The 21,338-nt window shown below is 52.6% G+C and overlaps 2 protein-coding genes across 2 annotated transcripts in view; both read left to right on the top strand.

Annotated features, from left to right (window-relative positions):
* The window catches only part of LOC144610977 (insulin-like growth factor 1 receptor), a 98,479-nt gene extending 97,276 nt beyond the window's left edge, over positions 1-1,203 (top strand). Inside the window, exon 3 of the mRNA XM_078430028.1 lies at positions 1,085-1,203. Coding sequence (XP_078286154.1) covers positions 1,085-1,152 — 68 coding nt within the window. The 3' untranslated portion in view covers positions 1,153-1,203. The remainder of the gene's footprint in view (positions 1-1,084) is intronic.
* Positions 1,204-7,593: 6,390 nt separating this feature from the next.
* The window catches only part of LOC144610868 (insulin-like growth factor 1 receptor), a 75,742-nt gene continuing 61,997 nt past the window's right edge, over positions 7,594-21,338 (top strand). The window contains 1 exon segment of the mRNA XM_078429837.1: positions 7,594-7,723. Within this exon segment, the coding sequence (XP_078285963.1) occupies positions 7,594-7,723 (130 nt within the window).

Here is a 21,338-nt window from a genome sequence, read left to right as displayed (position 1 = left end):
AGGGAGGGATGAATAGAGAGGATTACTTGAAATGAGAGAAATCATTATTCATACCGCTGGGCTGAACAGCATATCGATGCCATCTGAAAACACTTAAACTGTTCCATCAACTATGTCTTCGAAGCAGTTTAAATATCATCTGGGAAGACTGAAGCAGCAACATCAAGCATCGAAGCCTTTCTTCATCAAGAACCAACTAAGATGGAGCGGTCACGTTGTTCGGATGGAAGACGAGTGTCTACCAAAGCAAGCTCCTACTCCCACCTTAAAGACGTATAAGAAAATAACTGCAGATGCTGGTACAAATCGAAGGTATTTATTCACAAAATGCTGGAGTAACTCAGCGGGTCAGGCAGCATCTCGAGAGAGAAGGAATGGGTGACGTTTCGGGTCGAGACCCTTCTTCAGACCAGAAAAGTCACCCGTTACCATTACTTCTCTCCCGAGATGCTGCCTAACCTGCTGAGTTACTCCAGCATTTTGTGAATAAATACCCACCTTAAAGAAGGCAAAGGTAAAGGAGGCCGACAACAGAAGAGATTCAAAGACACCGTAAAAGCCAGCATGAAGAAATGGACGTCAAAGATTGGGAAGCCAATGGCAAGGGCAGGAAACTCTGGCCTACCATCATCCAAAAAGGAACAGCGACCTTCGAAGCCAACAGGTGCGCAGAATTAGAAGACAAGAGAAGTAAACGGAAAGAGAGGCAGCAACAACCAAAGCCCGATCTGACACCTGGAATTACCGGCCCTGGATGCCGAAGAACTTTCAAAGCCAGGATTGGACTCATGAGCCACCTGAGAGTTCATAAACACAACGGAACGGAGGTGCAGATCCAGAGCAAGTAAGATCATGAGGGACCCCTGCCACCCTAGTAACGGACTGTTCCAGATGCTACGGTCAGGCAAACGCCTCCGCTGTCACGCTGTGAAAACAGAGAGGATGAGACGGAGTTTCTTCCCACAGGCCATCAGGACTGTCAACTTTTATAACTCCAGAGACTACATTTTGTCTACATTATAGTAACTTTATTAACTTTATTTATATGCTGTAACTGTAATTCTTTTTTGTGCACAATCCGCAGGCATTGCCACTTTCATTTCACTGCACATCGTGTATGTGTATGTGACAAATAAACTTGACTTGACGTAGACCATCATCCTCGACCTCGACGAGGGATCGCCACGGCGACGAAGCTGCCCACGCAAAAAGTGAGATGCTGTTCCTCCAATCTGCACGTGGCCTCACTCTGACAGTGGAGGAGGCCGTGGGTGGAGAGGTCGGTGTGGGAATGGGAACGGGAATTGAAATGCTTGGCAGCTGAGAGATCATGTAGGCCGAGTGGAAGTGTTCTGTGAAACGATCGCCGAGCCGAAACGATCGTCTCGCTGGAGTCCACGCTGAGAACAGCGGATACAAGAGATGAGGTTGGAGGAAGTGCAAGTGAAGTTCTGCCTCACCTGACAGACTGTCAGGCTCCCTGGATGGAGTGTGAGGTGTCCATCTGTTTTGGTTTAGTTTAGTTTAGAGATACAGCGCGGAAACAGGCCCATCGGCCCACCGAGTCCGCGCCGACCAGCGATCTCCGTCTACCAACACGATCCTACACGCAATCGGGACAATTTATACCAAGCCGATTAACCTACAAACCTCTACGTCTTTGGAGTGTGGGTTGAAGCCAAATGTCGCAGAGAAAGCTCACGTGGTCATGAGGAGAATGTACAAACTCCGTACGGGCACCACGCACAGTCGGGATTGAATTGAACCCGGGTCTCCGGCGCTGTGAGGCAGCAACTCTACCACTGCGCCACCGTGATGAATTCCCCAGCCAGGCCGACAGGAGGGAAGTGAGGGGACCGTGCGGTGCGAGGAGTGGGTAAAGGTTGGGGGTGGGGTGGCATTGAGTGGGCAGCGATGGGTAGGGTTGGGTTGGGTTTGGAGGGAGCGAGTGAGTCGGGCAGGGGGAGGCAGGTTGTGGAGGAAGAGGCAGATGGCAGTGGTAGTCCAGCACAAGGTTCTGGATTTGATTTGATTGAAGAAAACACCTGGGGAGGAGGAACGCAGCCAAAGTATTTTTCAGGAAATGAGGATACAGGTTTGGTACCAGATGTCTTTGGACGCTCACAGTAAACAGATGAAGCATTGTTGCAGCCACATGTGCAGCAACTTATCCACTGGTTTCATTCAGTAAAGCCTTTCTCATTATCGTACCTTTGCTCCACCACCCTCCCCTTCCCTACCACTTGCACACATACACACACACACACACACACACACACACACACACACACACACACACACACACACAGAGACACACACACACACACACACACACACAGACACACACACACACACACACACACACACACACAGACACACACACACAGACACACACACACACACACACACACACACACACACACACACACACACACACACACACACACACACACACACACACACACTAGGGTTGTCGTATTAGCCGGGACATCCCGTGTATTAGGCTAAATTGGTTTGTCCCGTATGGGACCCCCCTTGTCCCGTATTGGGCCCAGGGAGACGTTGTAGGCCCAGACACTGTAGGCCCGGGGGGCCGCTACAGGCCCGGACAATGTAGGCCCGGATGCCCGGGCGCCACCTAATGGAGGTTGCCTAGCAACCCGCCACCCGGCCCGGGCGGCCGCCATTGGTGGAGCGGGAGCTGGGCGAGGTCACATGGGGAGCGGGACGGTGACGTCACCCTTTGTCCCTTATTTGGGAGTGAGGAATTTGGCAAGCCTAACACACACGCACAGAGGAATGCACTCATATCTCCCCCCCAACCCCCCCTCCACCACTTCCCCTCCCAGACCCTACAGCTGTATTGACCAGCCGATAGGCCGGCAGACTGGTTTAATGCCGAACTCTCGGTCTGCATGCTATCTGTACATTTGGAGTAGTGTGAGCAGTTTTGGGCCCCGTATCCGAGGATGGATGCGCTGTTATTGGAGAGGGTCCAGGGGAGGCTTTTGAGAACAATTCCAGGAATGGTTGCATTTAACATATGTCGGCACTGGGCCTGTACTCGCTGGAGCTTAAATGGATGAGAGGGGGGGGACCTCATTGAAACTTCCCCAATAGTGAAAAGCCTGGATAGAGTGGATGTGGAGAGGATGTTTCCACTAGTGGGAGAGTCTAGGACCAGAGGGCACAGCCTCAGAATTAAAGGACTTTCTTTTAGGAAGGAGATGAGGAGGAATTTCTTTAGTCAGAGGGTGGTGAGTCTGTGGAATTCATTGCCGCAGAATGCTGTGGAGGCCAAGTCAGTGGATATTTTAAGGCGGAGATTATCAGATTTAGTTTAGTTTAGTTTAGAGATACAGCGCGGAAACAGGCCCTTTCGGCCCACCAGGTCCACGCCGACCAGCGATCCCCGCACACTAACACTATCCTATATCCACTAGGGACAATTTTTACATTTACCAAGCCAGCTAACCTACAAACCTGTACGTCTTTGGAGTGTGGGAGGAAACCGAAGATCTCGGGGAAAACCCACGCAGGTCACGGGGAGAACGTACAAACTCCACACAGACAGCACCTGTAGTCAGGATCGAACCCGGGTCTCCGGCGCTGCATTCACTGTAAGGCAGCAAATCTACCGCTGTGTCCTAGATCTTGATTGGTGCAGGTGTCAGGGGTTATGGGGAGAAGGCAGGATAATGGGGTTGGAAGGAAAGATACTAGAGGAGCAAGATGGACCACTCCGTTGAAATTGCCTTGACTGAAGTGTAGTACGCAAAGGGGTGTAACGTCCGCCATTTTAGTAGGCAAAACCCGCCGTTCGCTCGGCCTCTCGCAAGCCATCTTGACCCGAGGAGATATTGCAATTTGTTATTTTCTCCCACGTTAGAAAGTGCCGGAGAGGACAGAGTTATTCTGGAACGTGGGAAAAGCTGCTTGCAGGAATTGGGTCAAGGAATGTTTTATATCAAAAAGTCCCGTCGCTCTGTGATGACCATTACTCATCATTACTCAGACTTTGCTCCGGTTCGCATGGACCAGTGTCTGACAATAGACAATAGACAATAGGTGCAGGAGGAGGCCATTCGGCCCTTTGAGCCAGCACCGTATGTCCAACCCCTTAGTAATCTTATACGTTTCGATATGATCTCCTCTCATCCTTCTAAATTCCAGTATACAATGTGATCATGGCTGATCATTCTCAATCAGTACCCCGTTCCTGCCTTCTCCCCATACCCCCTGACTCCGCTATCCTTAAGAGCTCTATCCAGCTCTCTTTTGAATGCATTCAGAGAATTGGCCTCCATTGCCTTCTGAGGCAGAGAATTCCACTCTCTGACTGAAAAAGTTTTTCCTCATCTCAGTTCTAAATGGCCTACCCCTTATGCTGGGGTAACTCAGCGGGTCAGGCAGCAGCTCGGGAGAGAAGGAATGGGTGACGTTTCGGGTCGAGACCCTTCTTCAGGAATGGGTGACGTTTCGGGTCGAGACCATTCTTCAGGAATGGGTGACGTTTCGGGTCGAGACCCTTCTTCAGGAATGGGTGATGTTTTGGGTCAAGCCCTCTCTTCAGGAATGGGTGACGTTTCGGGTCGAGACCCTTCTTCAGGAATGGGTGACGTTTCGGGTCGAGCCCCTTCGGGACTCGACCCGAAACGTCACCCATTCCTTCTCTCCCGAGATGCTGCCCGACCCTCTTTGATTTCACTGCATATCGTGTATGTGTATGTGACAAATAAACTTGACTTGACTTGACTAGTTACTCCAGCATTTTGTGTCTATTTACAAAAATGTATGTACAGTACAAAGATCCAAACAAAGCCACCACCACAATACAAAGTAAAGCAAATATTCTTAAATCCTGAATAAACTATTGTACGACTGCATCACCTGTCTGCTCGGCAAGGGAAGGATCGAGCGTCTGGGTCACAGATCACTAACCCTGGTGGTCAATAGACAACAGATAACTGGTGCAGGAGGAGGCCATTCGGCCCTTCGAGCCAGCACCGCCATTCAATGTGATCATGGCTGATCATTCTCAATCAGTACCCCGTTCCTGCCTTCTCCCCATGCCCCCTGACTCCGCTATCCTTAAGAGCTCTATCCAGCTCTCTCTTGAAAGCATCCAGAGAATTGGCCTCCACTGCCCTCTGAGGCAGAGAATTCCACAGATTCACAACTCTCCGACTGAAAAAGTTTTTCCTCATCTCCGTTCTAAATGGCCCTAACCCTAACCCTTATTCTTAAACTGTGGCCCCTGGTTCTGGACTCCCCCAACATTGGGAACATGTTTCCTGCCTCTAACGTGTCCAATCCCTTAATAATCTTATATGTTTCGATAAGATCCTCTCTAACCCTTCTGAATTCTAGTGTATACAAGCCCAGTCGCTCCAGTCTTTCAACATACGACAGTCCCGCCATTCTGGGAATTAACCTAGTGAACCTACGCTGCACGCCCAGGTCAATGTCGTGGACGTGGGTTCTCGGATGTTCCTGGAAGATGCTTGTCATCTGGTCAACTCCCTTCCTCCCCCCCCCCCCCCCCCCGAGCAAGCGGAGAGAGCCCTCATGTCCAGGCAGCACTCCAAGTACAAGCTTGGCAAAGAGTCAGTTAACTTTGTCTGGTAGACATGAGCCACGGCCTCTCGAGGGAGTGAAGGTCCTGACCTCGACGGCACAAAGCATCCTTGAGATATACCACTGTATTTTGGCGGTTTAGAACGCTCTCCAAGTTTTATTTCCTTGCTCTTCTGAGCGCTGGACTAAAACTCTACCTCCTCCCCCGACCATCACGAACCTCCCCATCTCCACTGACCCCAAACGTCACCCGTTCCTTTTCGCCAGAGATGCTGCCTGGCCCGTCGAGTTGCTCCAGCAATTTGTGCGGTGTCTCGCCATCACCACTGGCGACCTCGGCCAATGTGGTGGTGACACACAACGATGTCAGCCATCTTGGTGGAACCAGGATAGACACAAAGTGCGGAAGTAACTCAGCGGGTCAGGCAGCGTCTCTGGAGATGCTTTCCACCCCCTTTTTCTCCAGAGAAGCTGCCTGACCCACTGGGTTGCTCCAGCACCATGTGTCTATCTTTACAGTACTTTGTTTCTACATTGGTGGAAGGCTGGCACGGTGGCACAGCGGTAGAGTTGCTGCTTTACAGCGAATGCAGCGCCGGAGACCCGGGTTCGATCCCGACTAGGGGCGCCGTCTGTATGGAGTTTGTACGTGATCCGCGTGGGTTTTCTCCGAGATCTTCGGTTTCCTCCCACACACTAAAGACATACAGGTTTGTAGGTTAATTGGCTGGCAATGTAAAAATTGTCGCTAGTGTGTATAGGATGGTGTGTTAATGTGCAGGGATCGCTGGGCGGCGCGGACCCGGTGGGCCGAAGGGCCTGTTTCTGCGCTGTATCTCTAAAATTAAAATTAGGTCTAAACACTCCAATTTTCCCGGTGGCCGGCAAGGCCGCACCCAGTGGCCAGAAACCTCATGATGTGGAGAATTGGAGCAGGGGTCAGGAGAAAGGTCTTCACCCAGACAGGGGTGGAGCTGTGGAATCTCCCACCACCAACACAAGTGGCTGGCATCATTAAATGGGAGAAAGTAGGAGATGTTGTTGAAATGGATGGTCATCCATGTTCTCTGTCTCCCATTTCTTTCTCCCTTACCCTCCCCCCATCTCCCTCCTCGTCTCCCATTTTTCTCTCCCTCTCTCCCTCTCCCCCTTCTTGCCCTTCGTCTCTCCCCCTTTACCCTCCACGTGTCCCCTTTTTGCCCCCAAGTGTCTCCCCATTTTTATCCTGTCTCACCCTCTTTGCTCTTTATGTCTCCTCCCTTTTACTCTCTGTCTCTCTCTCTCCCCCTCCTCTCTCATCCCCATTCTCTCTGTCTCTCCCTCTCTCTCCCTCCCTCTCTCTGTGTCTCCCTCTCTCTCTGTCTCCCTATGTGTATGTGTCTCCCTCTCTCTCCCTCATTCTCTCTCCCTCATTTTCTCTCCCTCCCTCCCTCCCTCCCTCCCTTCCTCCCTCCCTCCCTCCCTCCCTCCCTCCCTCCCTCCCTCCCTCCCTCCCTCCCTCCCTCCCTCCCTCCCTCCCTCCCTCCCTCCCTCCCTCCCTCCCTCCCTCCCTCCCTCCCTCCCTCCCTCCCTCCCTCTCCTCCCTCCCTCCCTCCCTCCCTCTCCCCTGAGGCCTGTTTGACACCAGTTTCGGAGCAGCCTTTACGAGCGACCCCACCAACAATATGTCGTTGAGCTCATTTGCCTGAAAAATTGAGTGGGCTCCTTTTCCGTTGAGCTTTTGAAAATGTGAAAAAGAACCCAAGTGGGAGATTTTCTGTGAGGTAGTTAGTTGGTTGAAGTTACGAGAAGGTCTTTTGCATGCGCGCTGTTGGCAAGGGCTTTGTGTAGTATTGCATTTGCAGCCAGAATCCAGTCTCCTTGGCCTTGGATCGCACAAAGTGTTTTTCCATTTTTCCTTTTCGGGCATTTAACTTGAGTTTTTATTTGTATTAAAAACATCACTTTTATCCATCGAGCGGATAGGAGTTGTGGAGCATCGTTTGTGGTCGGTTGCCATGGCGGCGCTGGTAATACATGCCGGCCTCATTTGTATTTGTCAGTAAAACGCCACTTTCAAATGCTAATGAAGGATTGTTTCACTTCACGCCCTGCTACTGTCTTGCTACTGAAGTGCCGCAGGGGGAAGAAACTGGATGCGGAGCTTGTAATCCAGCCCCACCGCCTGGAAACTGGCCCTTCGTTCAGAGCCAGACTTGCCCCACTGCCACTGCGGCCACCTAGCCCAACAGCGGGATCGCCTGCCAACTTCTCCACATCGCCCAGACCAAGCGCAGGCTCGGCGATCGTTTCGCTCAACACCTCCGCACAGTCCGCCTTAACCAACCTGATCTCCCGGTGGCTCAGCACGTCAGCTCCCCCTCACACTCCCACACTGACCTTTCTGTCCTGGGCCTCCTCCATTGTCTGAGTGAGGCCCAGCGCAAATTGGAGGAACAGCACCTCATATTTCGCTTGGGCAGCTTACACCCCAGCGGTATGAACATTGACTTCAGACAGCTTAGAGATACTGTTTTTTTAGTTTAGTTTAGAGATACAGTGTGGAAACAGGCCCTTTCGGCCCACCGGGTCCACGCCGCCCAGCGATCCCCGCACATTAACACCATCTTATACCCATTAGGGACAATTTTTACATTTACCAAGCCAATTAACCCACAAACCTGCACGTCTTTGGAGTGTGGGAGGAAACCGAAGATCTTGGAAAAAAACCCAGGCAGGTCACGGGGAGAACGTACAAACTCCGTACAGACAGCACCCGTGGTCGGGATCGAACCCGGGTCTCTGGCGCGGCATTCGCTGTAAGGCAGCAACTCTACCGCGCCGCCCAAAATCAGAGGGGCCGAATGGCCTCCTCCTGCATCTATTGTCTATTGTCACAGGCAGCATCTCTGGAGAAAAGGAGCAGGTGACGTTTCGGGTCGGGGCCCTTCTTTGGACTGTCAGGCGAGATGGAACCGAGAGATCTGAAAATGTACACGGAACAAATGAGTGAAAGATTTGCAAAAAAAAAAAGACAGATCAAAGACAGCAACTCAAGGAAAGTTGGAGCCCACAATGGTCCATTGTTGGCAATGAGGAAGGTGATAATGAGTTGTTCAAACAGGGAAACCCAGCAGGACGACAGTGAACTAGTACGATGACTGGGGGGGAGTGTTAGAGGGGATGCAAGGGTTACAAAGTTAAAGAGAAATCAATAGTCATACCACTGGGTTGTAAACTGCCCAAGCAAAAGATGAGGTGCCACTCCTCCAAATGTCTCGACCCGAAACCTCACCCGTTCTTGAAGAAGGGTCTTGACCCGAAACGTCACCCATTCCTTCTCTCCCAGGCGAGATGCTGCCTGACCCGCTGAGTTACTCCAGCATTTTGTGTCTACCTTCTCCAGAGATGCTGCCTGACCCGCTGAGTTACTCCAGCATTTTGTGTCTAACCACAGTTGAGTCAACTGGACTTCCTATCTGTTCTCTGGGATTGAGCAACCCTTGTACTGAAACCCATAGTTGGAATTAACTGTGGTGAAGCTGGTTACTGATGATTAATCTCTGCCATTGCGGTCCGCTGATGTTGGCAACTAGCCAAATGTGGCTACCAGGCCACCACTTGTGGCCAATGCTATTTAGTTTGGCTTAGAGATACCACGCGGAAACAGGCCCTTCGGTCCACCGAGTCCGCGCCGACCAGCGATCCCCACACACTAGGGACAGTTTTCAATTTTACCGAAGCCAATTATCCTACAAACCTGTGCGCCTTTGGAGCGTGGGATGAAACTGGATCACCCGGAGAAAGAGTCAAGAGTCACGCGGGGCAAGAGTCAAGAGAGTTTTATTGTCATGTGTCCCAGATAGGACAATGAAATTCGTACTTGCTGCAGCACAACAGAATATATAAACATCGTACACTGTAAACAATAATAATAGTCTATGAAGAAGGGTCTCGACCCAAAACGTCACCCATTCCTTCTCTCCTGAGATACTGCCCGACCCGCTGAGTTACTCCAGCATTTTGTGTCCCCCCTTCGATTTGAACCAGCCTCTGCTGTAGTTATTTTCCCACGTATTGTAGTTCAGGGCCTATTTGAGGTTGTGGTGTTTAATAACCTGATGGCTGTAGGGACGAAGCTGTTCCTGAACCTGGACGTTACAGTTTTCAGGCTCCTGTACCTTCTTCCCGATGGCAGGGGTGAAATGAGTGTGGCCACGGTGGCACAGCGGTAGAGTTGCTGCCTTACAGCGAATGCAGTGCCGGAGACTCAGGTTCGATCCTGACCAAGGGCACCGTCTGTACGGGGTTTGTATGTTCTCCCCGTGACCTGCGTGGGTTTTCTCCGAGATCTTCCGTTTCCTCCCACACTCCAAAGACGTACAGGTATGTACGTTAATTGGCTGGGCAAATGTAAAAATTGTCCCTAGTGGGTGTAGGATATTGTTAGTGTGCGGGGATCGCTGGGCGGCGCGGACCCGGTGGGCCGAAGGGCCTGTTTCTGCGCTGTATCCGTGGTCAGACAGCACCCGTGGTCAGGATCGAAGCCGGGTCTCTGGCGTGGTAAGGCAGCAACTCTACCGCTGCGCCACCGTGCGCCATTGGCAAGTGACACGTTTTTTTACTTGACCATGCTGCCTTTAATGTAGTTTAATGTGGATAAGTGTGAGGTTATTATCTGAATGGTGTCAAGTTAGGAACAGGGGACATACAACGAGATCTGGGTGTCCTAGTGCATCAGTCACTGAAAGGAAGCATGCAGGTACAGCAGGCAGTGAAGAAAGCCAATGGCATGTTGGCCTTCATAACAAGAGGAGTTGAGTATAGGAGCAAAGAGGTCCTGCAGTTGTACAGGGCCCTAGTGAGACCGCACCTGGAGCACTGTGTGCAGTTTTGGTCTCCAAATTTGAGGAAGGATATTCTTGCTATTGAGGGCGTGCAGCGTAGGTTTACTAGGTTAATTCCCGGAATGGCAGGACTGTCATATGTTGAAAGACCGGAGCGACTAGGCTTGTATACAATGGAATTTAGAAGGATGAGAGGGGATCTTATCGAAACATATAAGATTATTAAGGGGTTGGACACGTTAGAGGCAGGAAACATGATCCCAATGTTGGGGGAGTCCAGAACCAGGGGCCACAGTTTAAGAATAAGGGTTAGGCCATTAGAACGGAGATGAGGAAAAACTTTTTCAGTCAGAGAGTTGTGAATCTGTGGAATTCTCTGCCTCTGAACGCATTCAAGAGAGAGCTGGATAGAGCTCTTAAGGATAGCGGAGTCTGTAGTTTTCTGTAGATTGGTTTAGTTTAGAGATACAGCGCGGAAACAGGCCCTTCGGCCCACCGAGTCCGCCCCGCCCAGCGATCCCCACACACTAACACTATCCTACACACAATTTACATTTACACCAAGCCAATTAGCCTGTAAACCTGTACGTCTTTGGAATGTGGGAGGAAACCGAAGATCTCGGAGAAAACCCACGGGGAGAACGTACAAACTCCGTACAGACGGCGCCCGTAGTCGGGACGGAACCCGGGAATCCGGCGCTGCATTCGCCGTAAGGCAGCAACTCTACCGCTGCGCCACCGTGACCACCCCTATGGATATGAGGAGTTTGGAGGGATATGGGGGCAAACACGGGCAACAGGGACTGGTGTAGACCGGGCATCATGTTTGACAGGGGCAATTGGGCCGAAGGGCCTGTTTCCGCGCTGTACCACTCTAAAGGTTGGTACCGAGGCAGGTTTTGAGACCAGAGTTTCCCAGCAACCCCGTGTCACTCTGAGCTTCCGTGAAGAACTATCGATGTTGACATCCGCGAAGTTGTTGAGAAGATCACAATGGATTGCACTGAGCACGACACGATGATGGATAGTGCTGCTCCAATTGGTAAATGTTTAGAATGCGTATCAGTAAACAGTGACCATAATTATTTATGCACTGACTTCCTCCCGCTCTTTAAGTGGTGACAATGGCCCCTTTAATGTCATCTCTGATTGCTGGGAACAAAAATGATGACTGCCTGGTTTGTTGTTGCCAAAACCACAGTGTTCTCGTAAGACTAGACACTTATAATAAGTAGAGGAGGGTTGCAGCAGGAGAAGGATAACTATTTCCTCTTACTGTAACCCAATATTCTGCAGAAACTGAATATTTCGGAAAAATGTGGTCGGTCCTGGGATAAACACTCGCCTCGGGAAGGTGGGGGAGAAGGGAATAAGGGTTTGGGTCAGGGTTGGCTTTCTGTTGCTCTCGAGGGGCCCGGCTGCTGCCACAGTCTGTCGTTGGTGGCTCTCGAGGCAGAGGGTTCGAGACCCATGCTCCCAAAATCAGGGCAGGACAGAGGGTCCTGGCGATGCAGTCTTGAAGATGCAACGTGAGATCAAAGCCTCTCTGCACCTGGCTGGGTTTCATGTCAAGTGTGTTTTATTGTCATGTGTCCCAAAATGGAACGGTGAAATGCATACTTGCAGAACCACTACCAATATGTCAACATCACACTCTGTAAACACCACAGTAACAAGAGAGAGAGAGAGAGAGAGAGAGTCACAGAGAGAGGGGGAGAGAGAGAGAGAGAGGCAGAGAGAGAGAGAGAGAGAGAGAGTCGCAGAGAGAGGGGGAGAGAGAGAGAGAGAGGCAGAGAGGGTATATATAAGAAAATAACTGCAGATGCTGGTACAAATCGAAGGTATTTATTCACAAAATGCTGGAGTAACTCAGCAGGTCAGGCAGCATCTCAGGAGAGAAGGAATGGGTGACGTTTCGGGTCGAGACCCTTCTTCAGACTTCAGACAGAGTCAGAGAGGGAGTCAGAGAGAGAGGGAGAGAGTCAGAGAGAGAGAGAATGAAAAAGAGATAGAGAGAGAGTGAGAGAAAATGAAAGAGTGAGAGAGTCAGAGAGAGAGGGAGAGTCAGAGAGAGAGAGAATGAAAGAGGGAGAATGCAAGAGAGAGAGGATGAAAGAGAGAGAGAATGTAAGAGAGAGAGTGTGAAAGAGAGAGAGAGAAAATGAAAGAGAGAGAATGAAAGAGAGAGAGAATGAAAGAGAGAGAGAGAATGAAAGAGATAATGAAAGAGAGAGAGAGAATGAAAGAGAGAGTCAGAGAGAGAGGGAGTCAGAGAGAGAGGGTCAGAGAGAGAGAGAGAGAATGAAAGAGAGGGAGAATGAAAGAGAGAATGAAAGAGAGAGAGAATGTAAGAGAGAGAGAGTGAAAGAGAGAGAGAGAAAGAATGAAAGAGAGAGAGAGGGAGAGTCAGAGAGAGAGGGAGAGAGAATGAGAGAGAGAGAGAATAAAAGAGAGAGAATGAAAGAGAGAGGGAGAGAATGAAAGAGAGAGAGAGAGAAAGAGAGAATGAGAGAGAGAAGGAATGAGAGGGAGGAGAAGAGAGATTTGCGGGTCCAGGCAGCGGGTGGGTGATGCCACCACACCTGGCGGCACGGTAGCGCAGCGGTAGAGTTGCTGCTTTACAGCGAATGCAGCGCCAGAGACTCAGGTTCGATCCCGACTACGGGTGCTGCACTGTAAGGAGTTTGTACGTTCTCCCCGTGACCTGCGTGGGTTTTCTCCGAGATCTTCGGTTTCCTCCCACACTCCAAAGACGTACGGGTATGTAGGTTAATTGGCTGGGTAAATGTAAAAAATTGTCCCTAGTGGGTGTAGGATAGTGTTAATGTGCGGGGATCGCTGGGCGGCACGGACTTGGAGGGCCGAAAAGGCCTGTTTCCGGCTGTATATATATGATATGATGATGACACCAAAGTTGGCCGCCAGCCCCTCTTCCGGGCCTATGTCCAGCGTGTGGAAGCTGAGACCCTCTCCAGCAGCCAGCCTGCACCCACCCCATCTCACCCCACCCCGTCACACCCCTTGGAAGAGAGATCTGACGGTGGTAATTCAGGCCCCGAAACCAGAGGGTTGTGGTACAAGGTGCCAGGCTGGAATGCGAGCACGAAGCCAACTGCACCGCCAAGGCCGCTGGATGCAAATGGCAGCTCCCGAACTGCCGGGCAGTTGCTGACAGACGCTTGGAGTTTCGGAGTTACAGCATGGAAACATGCCCTTGGGCCCACCGGGTCCGCGCCGACCAGCGATCCCTGTTCACTGGCTCTATCCTACACCCTTTAAGGATAATTTACAGAAGCCAATTAACCGACAAACATGCACGTCTTTGGAACGTGAAAGGGAACCGGAGCACCCGGAGAAAGCCCACGCAGGTCCCGGGGAGAACGTGCAAACAGGCAGCGCCCGTAGTCGGGATCGAACACAGGTCTCTGGTGCTGTAAGGCGTCAACTCTACCGCTGCGCCACCGTGCCGCCCACTAAGCCTTCTATGCCAGGGGCCGCCTTACAGCGAATGCAGCGCCGGAGACCCGGGTTCCATCCCGACTACGGGCGCCGTCTGTACGGAGTTTGTACGTTCTCCCCGTGACCTGCGTGGGTTTTCTCCCGAGGTCTTCGGTTTTCCTCCCACACTCCAAAGACGCGCAGTTTGTAGGTTAACTGGCTGGGCAAATGTAAAAAATGTCCCTAGTGGGTGTAGGATAGTGTTAGTGTGCGGGGATCGCTGGGCGGCGCGGACTCGGTGGGCCGAAGGGGCCTGTTTCCGCGCTGTATCTCTAAACTAAACTACATTGGTAGACTGGGCTATTCTCACATGCCCACACATCCCTCTAAACCCTTTTGTGAATGTGGGCTTTGGGAATGGAATTGTGGGGATTGCTGTGTTGTATGACTGTAATCTCCGTGGGCAAGGGCTGTGTGTCTGGTCTTCCAGGAGAGGCTGCTGTGGAAGTGAGAGGCCATTGGTATCAGCGTGGATTGAGAAGGCAAAGGACTGTGGCAAGTGGTGAATCAAGATCGTGAAAGACCACCGTATATGATGACTAAGAGCAGGCGGGGCAGCACAGTGGCACAGACTGGAGCCACCACCTCAATCTTCCCGGTACCCGGCTTGTAGCCTTTAGTTTCAGAGATAGATACATAGAAAATAGGTGCAGGAGTAGGCCATTCGGCCCTTCGAGCCTGCACCGCCATTCAATATGATCATGGCTGATCATCCAACTCAGTATCCCGTACCTGCCTTCTCTCCATACCCCCTGATCCCTTTAGCCACAAGGGCCACATCTAACTCCCTCTTAAATATAGCCAATGAACTGGCCTCAACTACCTTCTGTGGCAGAGAATTCCACAGATTCACCACTCTCTGTGTGAAAAAAAACGTTCTCATCTCAGTCCTAAAAGACTTCCCCCTTATCCTTAAACTGTGACCCCCTTGTTCTGGACTTCCCCAACATCGGGAACAATCTTCCGGCATCTAGCCTGTCCAACCCCTTAAGAAGTTTCTATAAGATCCCCCCTTAATCTTCTAAATTCCAGCGGGTACAAGCCGAGTCTATCCAGTCTTTATTCATATGAAAGTCCTGCCATCCCAGGGATCAATCTGGTGAACCATGGAAATATTCCCCTTGGCCCAGCGAGTCTGAGCTCTAGAGGGCTAGTGGAATCACGGGATTTGGACAGTACAGCCTTGGTTGGCCAAAGGGCCTGTTTCCATGCTGGATGGTGCTACCATTCATCAGGCAGAGTTTCACTTGTCGGGGAGGATTGGGGTTTGGGAGGAACTTCTCCATCCAGAGATTGGTCTGAACGTCAGACTTGCTCTCAGGGGAGAGGTTGAGGTACATGGAACCATGCGGTTAATAGGAAGCTGGATAAAATGGGAGAGGGAAGGGAAGGGGGAGAGAGAACGTAGAGGAAGCAGAGAGAAAGGCAGAGAGAGAGAGAGAGAGAGGGAGAGAGAGAGAGAGAGAGAGAGAGAGAGAGAGAGAGAGAGAGAGAGAGAGAGAGAGAGAGAGAGAGAGAGAGAGAGAGACAGGGAGAGGGAAGGGAGAGAGAGAGATAGGGAGAGGGAAGGGAGAGAGAGAGAGAGAGAGAGAGAGAGGGGGGGGAGAGAGAGAGAGGGAGAGGGAAGGGAGAGAGAGAGAGAGAGAGAGAGAGAGAGAGAGAGAGAGAGAGAGAGGGACAGGGAGAGGGTGTGAGAGAGAGACAGGGAGATGGAAGGGAGAGACGGAGAGGGAGTGAGAGACAGAGAGAGAGAGAGACAGGGTGAGGGAGAGGGAGAGAGAGTGCGACAGGATGAGAAAGAGATTGAGAGTGGGAAGGGGAAGGGAGAGATGGGGTGAGGGAGAGAGGTGGGGGTGAGGGAGGGGGAGAAGGTGGGAGGGAGAGAGGGAGGGGGAGAAGGTGGGAGGGAGAGAGGGAGGGGGAGAAGGTGGGAGGGAGAGGAGGCTGCACTGCAGGGGATGGGAGAGACCTGGAGTAACGTCACTGTGCCAGTGAGCAACCGTGCCCCATTGATCCAGACTGTCATCCCAGTGTGGCCTCCCTCCCGCTCTTCCCATCCTCCCTGGGCCTGGCTGAAGCTGAGCGTTGGCAAAGGCCTGACCTTGAATCACCTCCCGATCAGCATTGCGATGGGCCGCAGCCTAACTGTGACCCTGGCAGCGAGACTCCGGCCACATTCCTCCCACCGCACTCCAACACATCTATACAACGCAAAAGCTTTTTAAAAAAAATAAAAAATAAAAATGACCTTGTTTTCTTTGGAGGTTCTATCTGTATAATTGTGTGGAGACATCAGGCTGCCTTTGTGCTGTATTGACTCCTTGGCTGCTGATGTCAAGGTGTGCACTTCTGGTCGAAGGTGGGCACAAAATGCTGGAGTCTCTCCAGAGATGCTGCCTGCCCCGCTGAGTTACTCCGGCATTGTGCGTCGACCTTAGACTTAAACCAGCATCTGCAGTTCTTTCCTACACATTTTGTGCACTGCCGGTCGACAGGGAACTCCTGCCCCTTCTCCCCACCCTGTCTCCATCCCAACCGTGTAGACAAGGACAGAGCCCAAACTCCCAGGTACTAGTGCCCGTACCCTCTGTGTGTGACACCTAGTGTCCGTCTCTCTGTGCATGGCATCTAGTGCCCACCCCTCTGTGTGTGGCACCTAGTGCCTGTTCCTCTGTGTATGGCACCTAGTGCCTGTCCCTCTGTGTGCATGGCATCTAGTGCCCACCCCTCTGTGTGTGGCACCTAGTGCCTGTTCCTCTGTGTATGGCACCTAGTGCCTGTCCCTCTGTGTGCATGGCATCTAGTGCCCATCCCTCTGTGTGTGGCACCTAGTGCCTGTTCCTCTGTGTATGGCACCTAGTGCCCACCCCTCTGTGTATGGCACCTAGTGCCCACCCCTCTGTGTGTGGCACCTAGTGCCTGTCCCTCTGTGTGTGGCACCTAGTGCCCATCCCTCTGTGTGTGGCACCTAGTGCCCACCCCTCTGTGTATGGCACCTAGTGCCCACCCCTCTGTGTGTGGCACCTAGTGCCCACCCCTCTGTGTGTGGCACCTAGTGCCCACCCCTCTGTGTGTGGCACCTAGTGCCCATCCCTCTGTGTGTGGCACCTAGTGCCTGTCTCTCTGTGTGTGGCACCTAGTGCCCGTCTCTCTATTTGTGGCATCTAATGCCCACCCCTCTGTGCGTGGCACCTAGTGCCTCCCACACCGGCACCTTTTGCGTCGGCCATTTTAGATGTTTGGTTCGGTGTAATCTAGAGGTAAGAGTGTGGGAGACAGACCCTTCGACCCACCCTGTCCCCACCGACCAACGATCGCCCACACTCCGGTTCTACCCTGCACACACCAGCGACAATTTACAGGAGGCAATTAACCTACACGTCGTTAACCGCACGTCTTTGGGATGTGGGAGGGAACCCACGGGGAGAAGGTGCAAACTCCGTACAGGCAGCGCCCGCGGTCAGGATCGAACTCGGGGGGGGGGGGGGGGGGCAACTCAAGTCAAGTTTATTTGTCACATACACATACACGATGTGCAGTGAAATGAAAGTGGCAATGCCTGCGGGTTGTGCAACAAAAAATAATTACAGTTACAGCATATAAATAAAGTTAATAAAGAGAAGACAAAAATTAGTCCCTGGAGTTATAAAAGTTAACAGTCCTGATGGCCTGTGGGAAGAAACTCCGTCTCATCCTCTCCGTTTTCACAGCGTGACAGCGGAGGCGTTTGCCTGACCGTAGCAGCTGGAACTGTCCGTTGCTGGGGTGGTAGGGGTCCCCCATAATGTTGCTGGCTCTGGATCTGCACCTCCTGATGTATAGGTCCTGCAGGGAGGACGAGTGTAGTTCCCATGGTGCGTTCAGCCGAACGCACTACTCTCTGCAGGGCCATCCTGTCCTGGGCAGACTCTGCCGCTGCGCCACCGTGCCGCCGCGCCACCGTGTGGCCTGTGTGGGCGTCTCACTTCAGGCGGCGCTGGCACCCGGGGAAGTGAAGCGGGCGGGAGGAGGTGTGGGCAGGGTTAGCGCGGGGTCTTGTTCGAGGTGCAGGCGTGTGGGCTGTGTGTAAGACTGGGGCGGGTCGCCTCTCGTGTTGGGCATGGTGTCGATTGCGATCTCACCGCTGGGTGGGGGGGGGGGGGGTGACAGAGGGAGGAGGAGAATCATTGACACTCAGGCGCACGATAAATACTTGGAATTCCTCTGGAGCATACCACACAGGACTTGGCATGCACTCCTCTTCCCCATTAATAACCGACTCCACGCTTCCCTTTGTCCCGCTCCCTGCCTGCGCTCTGGGATCCATTGATCATCGGCGGGCACTCTCTGCCCAGCCGGGCCCAGCTCCCATCCTCCCTCCTACCTCCCATTCCATCACCCACTTCTCACCCCCACCCCAGTAGCCCACAGCTGTCTTTACCAAGCCTGTCCCCCTGTGAGCTTACACAGGCATCAGCGTCTCCAGTTAGAACCATAGAGAGATACAGTGTGGAAACAGGCCCACACCGGCCAACATGTCCCAGCTACACTAGTCATAGAGGGGTACAGTGTGGAAACAGGCCCTTCGGCCCAACTTGCCCACACTGGCCAACATGTCCCAGCTACACTAGTCATAGAGTGATACAGTGTGGAAACAGGCCCTTCGGCCCACACCGGCCAACATGTACAAGACGTACAGGTATGTAGGTTAATTGGCTGGGTAAATGTAAAAATTGTCCCTAGTGGGTGTAGGATAGTGTTAATGTGCGGGGATCGCTGGGCGGCACGGACTTGGTGGGCCGAAAAGGCCTGTTTCCGGCTGTATAGATATGATATGATATGATGATATGTCCCAGCTACACTAGTCATAGAGTGATACAGCGTGGAAACAGGCCCTTCGGCCCAACCCACACCAGCTAACATGTCCCAGCTACCCTAGTCCCACCTGCCCGCACTTGGTCCATATCCCTCCAACCCTGTCCTTATCCGTGTACCTGTCTAACTGTTTCTTGGACGTTGGGATAGTCCCTGCCTCAACTACCTCCTCTGGCAGCTCGTTCCATACACCCACCACCCTCTGTGTGAAAGGGTCCTATTCTCAACGAATAATCATTCAGCAGAGATAGGACCAGCGGGCACGGATTTAGGGTAAAGGGCAGAGATGGAGAGGGAACCTGAAAGGGAATGTTTTCACCCAGAGAGTGGTGAGTAGTTGGAGCCCACCACCGGAGAGACTGTGTAGGCAGGAACTGCAGATGCGGTCTACACCAAAGATAGACACAAAGTGCTGGAGTAACTCAGCGGTACAGGTGGCATCTCTGGAGAGAAGGAATGGGTGACGTTTTCGTGGCCTCCTCCTGCACCTATTGTCTATGTTTCTATGAGCAAGGGAGACCACGTCCTTCCCCTTTGAATCGAAGAGTCCTGGACGTGTGGAGGGCTCTGTGGCGGAGTGTTTAGTTTAGTTTAGTTTAGAGATACAGCGCGGAAACAGGCCCTTTCGGCACACCGGGTCCGCGCCGTCCAGCGATCCCCGCACACTAACACCATCCTACACCCACTAGGGACAATTTTTGCATTTACCAAGCCAATTAACCTACAAACCTGTATGTCTTTGGAGTGTGGGAGGAAACCGAAGATCTCGGAGAAAACCCACGCAGGTCACGGGGAGAACGTACAAACTCCGTACAGACAGCACCCGTAGTCGGGATGGAACCCGGGTCTCCGGCGCTGCATGCGCTGTAAGGCAGCAACTCTACCACTGCGCCACCGTGACCGCCCTGCATGTGGTGGTCGGACATGTTTGCTGTGTTAGTGCTTTCTCTTGTGACCCTCCACTTGGAGGGCAGTGGTTGTTGTGCAGGAAAGTCGGCAGACGGAGGAGTAAATATATGTGAACTTTATAACTTCCCCTTAAATCAGATGCCTCATTGTGTCTTTGGGCATGCAGTGGGCAGGGGGCCTTCTGACACACATCACCCTCCCACAGATGGTAATAAGGTAGACACAAAGCGCTGGAGTAACTCGGCGGCACAGGCAGTGTCTCAGGAGGGAAGGAATGGGTGACGTTTCGGGGTCTCGACCCTTCTTCCCACTCCAGTTCCAGCGCTGGCAACGAGGTGTCTCAGCCACCGATCCGTGTGCTCCTTGCCGGTCGGAGGCTGGGGGAAGGAGAGTTGGCCGGGGAACCGAGAGACCTCCCCACTCCTCCTCCGAATCTGCTGCGGAATGGAAGCGGGCAGGATTTGGTTGAGCCCACTCTCGTGCAAGGCTTCTCCTCCCACACTCTGTCACGAAGCAGATGGGAAGCAGAAGACGCTTGTTTCACAGGCGGCTCCAAGCACAAGTTACAGGAGTAGAATTAGGCATTCGGCCCATCGAGCCCACTCCGCCATTCTATCAAGGCTGACCTAATATCCCATTTTCCTGCCTTCTCCTATCCATGTCCTCCACAGATGCTGCCTGACCCAGTGAGTTAATCGAGGGTTACTAGGTTGAGAAGCTTGGAGCCAAACGAGGGTGGGAAGGACAGCCCTGTCACCTCCTGCTCCACGTGTGGACGAGACTGCAGTTACTACAGCCTCACGTAGGCCCAGAGTGCAGGGAAAAAAACTGCAGATGCTGGTTTAAATCGAAGGTAGACACAAAATGCTGGAGTAACTCAGCGGGTCAGGCAGCATCTGTGGAGAGAAGGAATGGGCGACGTTTTGGGTTGAGACCCGTCTTCAGAGGTGGGAGGTGGGGGATCCTGTTGACCCGAAGAGCGAAACAAAAGGTGCATGTTAAACCGTTAACGCCACGCGTCCCTTATCCAAGTTAAAATCTTTTCAGTCTGAAGAAGGATCTCGACCCGAAACGTCACCCATTCCTTCTCTCCAGAGATGCTGTCCGACCCGCTGAGTTACTCCAGCACTCTGTGAAACGTCACCTATCCATGTCCTCCGGAGATGCTGCCTGACCCGCTGAGTTACTCCAGCACTCTGTGAAACGTCACCTATCCATGTCCTCCGGAGATGCTGCCTGACCCGCTGAGTTACTCCAGCACTCTGTGTCTACAGGAGTGGAAGGAAGTCATCCTGGATCCCGAGGGAGTGCCTCAGATGTTGTCATTCCCCGCTTCGTGCCACTAACGACACTTAAGAAAGTACTTGGACGGCTGTAAAGTGTCTCGGGACATCCTGAGGATGTGAGTCCCACGGTCTGTTGACCAAGCCTTAGGCCTCCTCTAACTACCTACCGGTCGGTGTTAGTAGGCCCGATGCTTGGCCAACAGATATTTTTCCTGTCCGTGTCGGGAGGGTTGGGAGGATTGAGGGGAGGGGAGGAGCGGAGGGGGGGGAGGGCTGAGCCGAGAAGTGCCCCTTGCCCGTGCGGGCGGGCGGGCGCGGAGGGATCGGTGGGGGAGGGGGGCTGAGCCGAGAAGTGCCCCTTCCCCGTGCGGGCGGGCGGGCGCGGAGG

The sequence above is a fragment of the Rhinoraja longicauda genome, chromosome 38 (assembly GCF_053455715.1).
Source record: "Rhinoraja longicauda isolate Sanriku21f chromosome 38, sRhiLon1.1, whole genome shotgun sequence".
Classification (NCBI taxonomy): domain Eukaryota; kingdom Metazoa; phylum Chordata; class Chondrichthyes; order Rajiformes; family Arhynchobatidae; genus Rhinoraja; species Rhinoraja longicauda.
Note: the sequence above shows the minus strand (reverse complement) of the source record. Positions and strands in the feature narration are given on the sequence as shown.